Source organism: Prionailurus viverrinus, chromosome B3 (assembly GCF_022837055.1).
Source record: "Prionailurus viverrinus isolate Anna chromosome B3, UM_Priviv_1.0, whole genome shotgun sequence".
Lineage (NCBI taxonomy): Eukaryota > Metazoa > Chordata > Mammalia > Carnivora > Felidae > Prionailurus > Prionailurus viverrinus.
Window position 1 is genome coordinate 130,481,686 of NC_062566.1, and position 11,191 is coordinate 130,492,876.

General features: G+C 46.1%; 1 protein-coding gene across 2 annotated transcripts in view; it reads right to left on the minus strand.

Annotated features, from left to right (window-relative positions):
• The window catches only part of PPP4R3A (protein phosphatase 4 regulatory subunit 3A), a 38,359-nt gene extending 37,239 nt beyond the window's left edge, over positions 1 to 1,120 (minus strand). For both annotated transcript variants that reach the window (XM_047862161.1, XM_047862160.1), the window contains exon 1: positions 337 to 1,120. In XM_047862161.1, the coding sequence (XP_047718117.1) occupies positions 337 to 478 (142 nt within the window). In that variant the 5' untranslated portion in view covers positions 479 to 1,120. The remainder of the gene's footprint in view (positions 1 to 336) is intronic.
• Between the last annotated feature and the right edge of the window lie 10,071 nt (positions 1,121 to 11,191).

Here is an 11,191-nt window from a genome sequence, read left to right on the forward strand (position 1 = left end):
CACTCTAGTGCAAAAGCACAGTCCGGGCTCCCGATCTTAGGCCCCCGACCTCTCCACACGCCCGGGCAGCACAGTTCAAGCGTGCTGGGCTCCCCTCGTCCCCGCAAGTGCTACCAAGCGCTGGGAGGAAAAACACATTTCGAGCGCTCCCCGTGCAGCTAGCTCCGGGAGGACTGCGGTGCTGGTGGCCCGTCCTCCCCGAGGGCGGCAGCCGCCCCCAGCCCCAGTCGCCCCCTCCGTTCTCGCCTTAGCCCCAACCAACCAGGGAGGCGGCCCAGGGCCGGGGTGGGGTGAGGGAGGGGAAGCAAGGGTCCCGCCGCAAAGGGCTTCACTTACCATCGCTCTCGGCCCTGACAAGCAGGGACATGCCCTTCAGCCGTTCCACGTAGCCCGACGAAACATGCCCGGTGCCCCGGTCGTCCCACTGCCGGTCCTCGTTGAGCGTGTAAACCTTCACCCGCCGCCGGGTGTCGGTCATCGTGCCGCCCGGGGGCCGGGGCAGAGGCCCCGCTGGCGTCGCCCAGGAAGGGGGGCCGGGACAGGCGGGAGCCAAGGCAGGAGGACGCCCGCAAGCGGAGGACGCCCGAGCCTCACTGCCGCCGCTGGCCGCTGCGGGGCCGCGGGGCCGCCCGCATGGCCCGCTCCCGGGCCCGAGCTCTGGGCCCCGGCCTTTCCTCGCCTCCGACTCCTCGGCGCTATTGTCCAGGCCCGGCGAGCCCGGCCGCCCCGACAGGGGCGCGCAGCGCTTCGCAGCCTCCCGCCCCGATGCGGTAGGAACTCGAGGCGCCGGTCACTGCCCTGCTCCCGCCTCCGCCATGATCTCCGCGAAGCCGCTTCCCGCGCCGCCGCCGCCTCCTCAGGCCGCCGCCGCCATGTTTTCCTTCCTTATACCTGGCCCTGCCACCGCAGCCAGTGGCTCCGCTCCGCTCCCCTGCTTCAGATGTCCCCAGCCGAGGGGTGCCTGCTCCTGCTGCAACTGCTACCACTGCGCGGGAGACTGCGAGAGCCCCGAAGCGCACGAGCGCTCCTGGCTCCTGGAAGTCCCTTTCCCTTCGCCGCTGCCACCGCCTCTTCCGTCTTCCTCACGAAGCCAAAGCCGCCGCCATCTTGGTTCGCCCCTCAATAGCGGCGCGCGGGGCCACCCAGGCAGCAGCTGCAGGGGCGGCCCGTTGGCCCCACCATTTAAAGAGACAGGAGCGAGGCCGGGAGCCTCGCTGCGGCGGAGGCCGCGGACGGAGGCGGGAGGCGGGCGCCGAGTTGCCGAGGTGGCGGGAGCGCAGGGAGCGGAGGAGGCGGAACGCTGGTCGCGCCGGTGACGGCCCGGGGCTCCCTCGCGCTCCCTGCACGCACCGTCGTGCGAGCGCGGGGCGGTGTGTGCGCCGTCGCGCCCTGTGTTCGTCATCAGCCCCGCTCGGGGATTCGAAAGGGGCGTGGAACTCGCCTCCGGCCTCGGCGCGCCTGCCCGCTGTGTGCCCGCCTCGCGCCTGGCGTCTCGGGCTCCGAGTGCGGCCGCCTTCCCCGGTGGCTCACCGTCCGGCAGCTGCTGTCCCTGCCTGGCCTGCAGGCAGGCGCCGGGCCGCGTCGCCCCGGGGCCCCGTCGCGGCGTGTCCGCCTCCGCGAGTGTCCTCTCCCTGCCTCGGCTCCCGGAGCGCAGGGTCCGGGAGGCGCCGGAGCCTCGCGGAGTCCAGGCGTTTCTCCTTTGGGGAGAAGCTGAAAAGCTTCCGGGAAAGGCCGCAGGTTTGCACGGCAAGCTCAGTCGCAGGTCTTGGGAGCCGCCATGGGGCACGCACTGGTGTGGCTAATCCAGAAACGGGACGGCTGGCGCCAGACCCGAAGTGACATGTCTAAAACCTCCCCTTACATTCCCACTACTCCCGCCATTCCTTTAGTCTTCATCAGAACTGTTCTTTTCTAGTCCTCCATGTTGCCAAGAAAAAAAAAAATCGTGAAGGGTTTACGAAACCAGATACGGATACGATACAATGTAATCGGGATGAGTAACTCCCAACGTTAGATGTTCAACACTGCTAATCTTCACAAAGGAATCAGATTCTCGTTCCAAATTCTTACGCTCGTGATAGTAAAAGCCGCCGTTTGGAGGGCTTTTCCTATTTGCCAGGCCGTCTAGGTCATTGCTGTCCACTAGAAATAAAATGAAACCCTTGTAATTTAAAATTTTACAGCAGCCGCTTTTTGAAAAAGTACAAAGAAACTGCTGAAATTTATTTTAATGTGTTTTATTGAATGCAGTCTCTTCAAAATACTCATACGAAATTAATGACATTTTACCTTTTTTTTCCGAACTAAGTTCAAGATGCGAGGTGTGGCTTACTCATGGTGTAAATGTCGACTTGGAAGGCAAATTTTCATCGCAAATACCTAATCTGTATTTAAAGTTCATTAAATTTACAACTGAAAAAGTAGATTCACATGCTCAAGTTATTTCAAAAATGATTTTCCAAAAACAACTATCAATTTTTAAATGTAAAATTCAATTAAAATGAAATAAAGCTTAAAATTCAGTTCCTCATTCCCGGGTAAGCCACGTTTTAAGTGCTCAGTAGCCACCTGTGTCTAGTGGCCACTGTTAAGGCAGGTTCAGGTGCTTACATCACCAATAATCTCATCTCAGACCTGCAATGCAGTTCGTGTTACACCCATCTACATTCAGAAAGAGGCCCTGACAGCATGACCAGGGCTGAGGAGTTCCCCAGGATGTGGGATTTTCTGTTTTAAAATCAGAAGTTGGGACCTTTCCTCCCTCCCACCTCCCAGTCAAATACAAAGACACGCTTACAAAGAACAGCTGCAGACTTTTATTTGCAAACAAAAGTGGAAAATGATAAAAACAAGGCAGTTTTCTCTAAAATGTAAAATGCTATAATTTCAAGCATCAGGGCATGACAGCAATTTTGTCCACTTTGGATGCAGTTAGACGTCATTACATGTATTTGTATTATTATTTACTCCATCCTCAAACCAAACATGAAATAATTTGTGGGAAAATCAGCTGGTCTCACTGCCTTCACTCTCACCTCCCTCCTAAAACATGCTGTATATTATAACTGGTGGCGATTGTCCGAGTTAAGTACAATCTAGCCAGCCAATATGTTTTTATTTCTACTATTTGTATCTTTCCCCATTCTAGGTTAAGAGAAAGAACTTGAGCCGTTGAAAGAAAGCTCCTCTCCCTTCTGAGGGCACCAGTGAAAATCAGACCTTGCCATAATGGTAGGTGTTACTGGGAGGTGACCTGTGGAATGCAACAGGGTAACATTGGTGTCTCTACTCAGGAGGTGGGTGCTGCTGTGGCATACAGCGTGCTCCTTAAGTGGATTCTTTTGTAGCCAAGCCAACTTCCCAGCTAAGAACAAGCCAAGCACCTGAAAACAGAGGTCTAGAACGACTAAATCATGGTCTGAAATGGGCCATTAGCGTCCTGTCTCTCACCAGGCATATCTGTCTTGAGAAAGACAACCCAGTTCCTGAAACTGATTTTGATCTAGGGGAGGGAAATCAGGTTGGGGAGGTGGGGAGGTGACTGATGCCCATTTATCCTTTCCTTTTTCTCTACCACTTCTGACAAGTCTCCTCTCTCACCTTTTTCGAGACTGGTGTCAAAGAGTGCTTTATTTGGTTGAGATGCATAGGTACTTAATGAAGATTTGAAATGAGCGGTCTGCAACAATTTAGTCCACAACCATTTTCTAGTACTTCAGGTAAAAATGTGAGTCATTTTCACGTTTTTTTCACCTTTGTACAGAGTCCCTCACCAGGGCCTGCTAACTTACTTCTCTTTCATATCCCCTGGATTTGATTCTGCTATTTTATTTCCTTGGTCATCACCCTAGGATTTGTTGCACCTGAAATTTTCCAACTAAGTTACAAAAAGTAAGTCCAGAAATTGTTGATATTCAACTGCTCAGAGCCCTGTGAAAAACACTCCCAGGCACTAGCAGAAAGTAGCAGCGTTAATTGGCATCAGCATTTATATTAGTTTGCAGGGCAACGGAGAACCCAGAGACTTCTTTCAGTGTGCATGCTGCACAGTCTCCCACTTGTCTCCCAAGCCCTCATGCATGACAGCCCAAGCACCCAGAAGTAAAAGCAAGGATTCCTAAGGAATGGTCAAAGGAAATATTTAGAGCAATAAAGAGAAAGAGGAGATGGGTATTGGAATTAACCATGGGGAATTTCAGTGCACACATGCTTTCTTAGTTTTGTACATTTCCCTCAGGGGAAATGCTTTGTGTGCTTACAAACGGACAGCCCCTTTCTGCTGCTTGCTAGGTGTTTGAATAGCTCTAGCTGTGTGCATTATTCAGGTGATGGCCAATGTGGCAGTCACAAGAACATGCCTTTGCAGACCTCTTTTTACAAGGAACAAAATTCACCAAAGACCCCAGCTGCTGCACTCTGAAATTTATCACGGTGCTTAGGTACAGTATACCTCCCACAGGGTGCTCCCCACCAATGACTGGATGCAGCAGGGTACTAAGGCAGTTGTCCTGGGAGACATCTCTTCTATAGGCTGACTTTGGCTCAAGGACTCCCTGGCCAGCTTTGCCAAACCTTCCTAAGGGTGCACAACATTCCAGGATGCTTCTCCCGACCTTCTCTCCCTCTTACTTCACTCAGGATTAGATGCCTCTCCCAGCCATTCTGGCTCTCTATTTCCTTTCAAATAGGTGTTTCCTCAAATAAAATCCTTACATGTTAATCTGCTCTTGGTATGTGCTTTTTGGAGGACCCAGACTAGTGCTAAATGCAGCTCTTAGATGCAGTAAGTCTTTAAATGTAAAAGGGAGAAGTCTTGATTTATCCACGATACGAGATTTTAACTAGGAATGAGAACACAAAAATTTACTTATGGTTATGTTGAGGCCTGCTGAATATATTGAGAGTTGATATGTACTTAATGTATTTGACTTTTATAATCTTTGCTAAAGCTTTTCTACAGAATGAGATTTGTTTTTTTTTTAATGTTTATTTATTTTTGAGAGAGAGAAAGAGCGTGTGCTTGAGCAGGGGAGGGGCAGACAGAGAGGGGGGACAGAGGATCTGAAGTGGACTTCGTGCTGACAGCAGAGAGCCCATTGTGGACTTGAACCCACAAAATGCAAGATCATGACCCGATCCGAAATCGGATGTTTCACCTACTGAGCCACCCAGGCGCCCCCCAGGATGAGAAGGTTTTAAATACAACTTTCACTTTGTTCTCTCTCAGATCTTTCTTAAGAATTCTGATTTCTGTCTGTAGGTTTGCAATACAAAAAGAGATTCTCTTTTTTCAAAAAGAGAACGCATCTCATCTCAACTCATCTCAACTCAACTCATTAACTCATAACTCAATTCATTAACATGTAAGGATTTTATTCGAGGAAACACCTATTTGAAAGGAAATAGCCAGAATGGCTGGGAGAGGCATGCGTCTAATCCTGAGCGAAGTAAGAGGGAGAGAAGGTTGGGAGAAGCATCCTGGAATGCAGTGTCCAGGTCTTTTGAGGTTCTGAGGTCTATTAAGAAGAGAGATGAACCAGTCCTTTCATCTATACCCTATCTTGGCCTCTGAAACTTCCCTTGTATGATTGGTCATGAATGCAATCTCTTTCCTTAGAACTCCATGAGTAAACATCATCTAACATCGTTTAAAAACTTGCCCTCAAGTTCTTTGACATTTTTCCCCACTAGAAATGGAGTCTTTGTCTCCTCCTTTAAAATCTGGGCTGGTCTTGGTGACCTGTTTGTAATCAGTAAAACGAAGCAGAAGCGTCGCTGTGTGACGTTGGAGGTGGGGCAACGGTTTTCTGGAGTGCTTTCTGCCTGGTTTTCTCGGAATGCTTTCTGTGCCATCAGGTGAGAAGCTCCCCTCTCCTACTAGGCTGAATGTCGCCGCTCCGGTAGACAGTCTTGGCTGAGCTCCCAGTTGACAGGCAATGTCAACTGCTGCTAGCCTTGTGAATGCTTCATCTTAGACAACCATGGCCCCGTTGAACTCTTGGATGACAGCGGCACAACCATCTGACTACAACCACACAGCAACCTTCAGACGAGAACTACCCAGCTAAACCCTTCCCCAATTCCCGACGTGTAAAATCGAGAGCAAAATAAAATGGCCACAATAAGCCACTGAGGTCATTTGTTACATAGCATTAGGTCATTTTGTTACATAGCAATAGTAACAAGAGCATAGGTTTGCTTGGGTAATTTATTCTTTTTTTTTTTTTCAACTTTTTTAATTTATTTTTGGGACAGAGAGAGACAGAGCATGAACGGGGGAGGGGCAGAGAGAGAGGGAGACACAGAATCGGAAACAGGCTCCAGGCTCCAGGCTCCGAGCCATCAGCCCAGAGCCCGACGCGGGGCTCGAACTCACGGACCACGAGATCGTGACCTGGCTGAAGTCAGACGCTTAACCGACTGCACCACCCAGGCGCCCCTTGGGTAATTTATTCTAATCACAAAGAAATGTAGCAGTACACTTTCCAGGGGTGGAATAGATGGAATTTAAATTGTTTTGCATTTTTAAAAACCTTTCTTCTGATAGGTTCCTTGTAGAACTCTTAAGCAGACACAAGGACACAGTCTAGATTCAAATATCTGACTCTGGTTCCAAAATTTGATTTGGGAAATATAGATCAGATCTTATTAAATCAACCTTATAGGAACTGTATGGATATTTTATAATACTGAAAATCTCTGTTTTGGTGTTTTTTATTTTATTTTATTTTACAAAACTGGCCTTGAAAATTTTGTTTCATTAAACTTAACTTTCACTTATTCTATCTGAAGTTGGATCAAAGGGGGGAAAAAGGAAGGGGGAGATGATGATAAAAAATGAGGGCAGAACCTTCTTTCTATCAGTGACTACGAGAACACTGTGTTTTCTCCGAGAGACAGTTAAAGGTCAGTGTTCCTTTCTCAAGCTCTGAGCAGGACTGATTAAAACAAAGAACACAAGCTTGCCAGATTAGTGTGGGAAAGGAGAAAACTGAAGCATGGTTGAAGTTGAGGTGTCCTAGCTAAGGTACCTCAGAAAGCAGAGCCTGAGACAAAGACTTGAAAATCAGTATTCGGCTGGAGAATGTGAAGAAAAGCAAGGAAGAGGGGTAAAAGGCACGAGGCACCAATACAGGGAGGTGTTCCCCAAACATCGCCACGGATGAAGATTTCTTTGGTTCCACAAACCATTAATCTGGGGGGTGAAATGGGGCATTTATCCATAGCTCCCATGTCCCTAGTCAAAAGTTCGCCAACCGTGTTCACTTCTGAGTTATGCACGGTTGGACTTGGAGTGGTTTCTCATGGCACCCCCACGCTACAGCACTGGAGAGGCCCTGGGGAGGGAAGGGAGAAAAGCATGTGACACACAACTGTGGAGGCTATTAGGTCACACCTGGGTGAATCCGGTCTAAAAATCTGGCTTTCGAATTTATTGAGAGTGTAAATACTTCATATTCTTTTTAAATATTAAAAGTTATTTTTAAAATCTATTTTTTATATTTGCTTAATGGTATCCAAAGCATATAGTACAAGTTCCTCTGCTTACAGATTCTAGCAGCAATTATGAAGCTTATAACTATACATAATGGCAAACATATCAATTTGTTTAAAACCCATTGGGTAGATTTAAGTCATTCTGCTAAAAAAGAACTCTTTTTTCTGCCTGAAAAATCATAAAAACATTTCACATCCTAAGAAATGGCTATTGTAAGTGGGATGAAAAGATGTTTTGGTCAGTGAGAATAGTTGGGCATGTATTTAACCATCCGTATTATACCACTCACCAGATTCTGACCCTGGGTATAATTATATAATTCCTTTTTGAACTATGAAGAATTTTGAAACCATAGAGAGCAAAGCACTCTGTCCATGGTTCTAACCATAAAATAAAAATGGAATTTTGTAGAACTCATTTAATATTATTTGAATTGAGGTCTGGGATGCTGGTACTCACACACTGATGAATGCTTGTCAGAAAATTTCAGGATCTTAGGGGATGAGAATGGCATTTGGCAAGATAAAATCTTTGGGGGCGCCTGGGTGGCGCAGTCGGTTAAGCGTCCGACTTCAGCCAGGTCACGATCTTGCGCTCCGTGAGTTCGAGCCCCGCGTCAGGCTCTGGGCTGATGGCTCAGAGCCTGGAGCCTGTTTCCGATTCTGTGTCTCCTTCTCTCTCTGCCCCTCCCCCCATTCATGCTCTGTCTCTCTCTGTCCCAAAAATAAATAAACGTTGAAAAAAAAAATCTTTGGTTTATAGCCACTCTAGGACTTACCTTGGCTTGAAGTCAAATGTGCTAGTTATTCTTCACCTGACTGCCTTCCCTGGGTCTGTGGCTTGGGTACTGATCCCCATGGAGGGTTTCACCCAGACTCTCTTGCCCTGTGGCTCATTGTTTCCGGTTGGGTTCAGTCAGTAGGAGGAATGGCAGGAGATTATTGAGGGAAGAAATAAGAGGAGAAAGTGATTGTGGTATTTCTTCTTTTGTCCTCTTTTTCCTTCAGTTCTGTCAGGGACAAGTAGTTTGATGTGGCTGGGGTGCAGGGGGCTATAGTAGAGCGAGATGGTGCTAGAATTTGGTGGGGACCACATCCTGAAGGTTTCTCTTTGTTTTGGATTTTTTTCTGGAGGGTACAGGGATTCATGAAAGGATTTTTTTTTTAAGTTTATTTATTTATTTTGAGAGAGAGAGACAGAGAGAAGGAGAGAGAGAATCCCAAGCAGTCTCCATGCCATCAGAAGGAACCTGATGTGAGGCTTGAACTCATGAACCATGAGATCGTGACCTGAGCTGAGATCAAGAGTCTGACACTTAACCGCCTGAGCTGCCCAGGTACCCCATGAAAGTATTTTAAAAGTAGGGGAATGTGATAACTGGATTTATGCTTTTTCAAGATCCCTCTGGAAGCATTGTGGAGGAAGAATTAAAGAGAAGTGACATCAAAGCAGAAGGGTCCATTTATAAATTAACTGTCCCAAGTTAGGCAAGAAATGACAAATTCTTGAATTTAAGGCAGTGTCCGTGAGTAGAGAGGGGTAGGAGTGGATTTCAATTACTCTTTTCTTTCCCAAACAGGGAAGTTATCAGTGGGGGTGCTGGAACTTCCATTCTCTCCCAGCAGTCATGAGGAGCGTCTCAGCTTGGAAGTCAAGAAGGCCAAGTGCAAACCTGCACTTTCACCCCCACCTGGCAGGAATGAGGCAGCACTCCCTTCCCTGGCTGGAGTGGGGTCAGAAAAAGCCATACAGGGTTTAAGTAAGATCCAGAGTCTCATAACATATTATCTAAAATGTCCTGATTCCATTAAAAAATCATTGTCCTATCAAGAACCAGGCAGAGCCCAAATAGAATGAAAAAATACACTCAACAGATGCCAACACTGAGATGGCAGAGATGTTAGAGTTACCTGGCAGAGATTATGAAGCATTCATCATAAAAATGTTTCAACTAGCAACTATGAATACACTTGAAACAAGTGAAAAAACAAAGTCTCAGCAAAGAAATGAAGAAGCAATTAGAAATTTTGAGAAATAAAAAAATATAGTGAAAAACTAAAATAAAAAACTCAATGGATGAGCCCAGTAGCAGCATCTAGGAGACAGAGGAGAGAATCCATGACCTTGGAGACAGCACAATAGAAATTACTCAATCTGAGCAATAGAGAGAATAGGCTGGAAAAAAAAAAATGAGCAGAGCCTCAGAGACCTGTGGGTCTTCACGAAGATCCAACATTCATGTTATTGGAGACTCAAAAGACAGGTAGAAAGAAGACCGGGCTGAAAAAGTACCCAAGGAAATAATGGCTGAAAACTCCTGCAATATGGCAAAATCCATAAACCTACAGATTCAAAAACCTGAGTCTACTCCAAACACAGTAAACCTAGAGAAACAGCACCATTTGCATTATAGTCAAGCTTCTGAAAACTAAAGAAGTATTGAAAGCAGGGAGAAGCACCTTAACTATAGGGGGAAACAATTTGAATGACAGCAAATGTCTCATCAGAAACCAAAGAGGCCAGAGGGAAATGGCACAACATTTTTCACGTGCTGAAAGAATTGTTAATCCAGAATCCTATACCCAGGGGAAATATTCCTCATGAGTGAAGGAGAAATCAAAGCATTCCCAGGTGAAGGAACACAGAGGCAATCTGTTGGTGGAAAATTACCTTAAGAAAATGACTAAATGAGATTCTCCAAGGAAAAAGGAAACAATAAAAGAAATCTTGGAACATCAGAAAAAAAGAATGTGGTAAGCAAAAAAAGAATGTGGATAAATACAACTGGCTTCCCTTCTCATACTGAGTTTTCTAAAGTACATTTGGTTGTTGAAAAAAAGATTATAACACTGTCTAATGTGTATCTTAATGTATAAGGAAGAAATACCTAACATAAATATATGCAACAGGGTAAAGGGATGTAGGCAAACGTCCCACACTTTTCTTGAACTGGTAAAATGATGACATTGGTCAACTATGATAAGACTACATATATATATATATATATATATATATATATATATATATATATATAAATTACATATATATAATTTATATTTGTGTATATACATACTTGCATATGTACATATATATGCACACACATTCTTGTGTATGTATATACATATACACACACCCAAACACACACAGAGCAGACACTAAAAAGCCATACAAAGAAACACACTTAAAACACTACAGATAAATCAAAATGGAATTCTAAAAACTACTCAAGTAACCCCATAGAATAGTGGGAAAAAGAAAACAGCTAAGCACCAAAAATAGCAGACTTAAGCCCCAACATACCAATAATTATAAAATATAAATGGTCTAAATACACCAATTAAAAGACATGGATTGGCAGAGTGGGTTAAAAACAGCCCAAGCATATGTCATTTACAAGAAACTCCCTTTAAATATAACAATGTTGGGTGCCTGGGTGGCTCAGTTGGTAAGCGTCCGACTTCAGCTCAGGTCATGATCTCATGGTTCATGAGTTCGAGCCCTGCAACAGGCTCTGTGCTGACAGCTCAGAGCCTGGAACCTGCTTCAGAATCTGTATCTCCTTCTCTCTCTGCTCCTTCCCCACTCATGCTCTGTCTCTCTCTAAAAAATAAACATTAAAAAAAATTTTTTTTAAATGTAGACAGAGTAAAAGGATAGAAAAAAAAAGTATCATGCAGACAACCACAAGAAAGC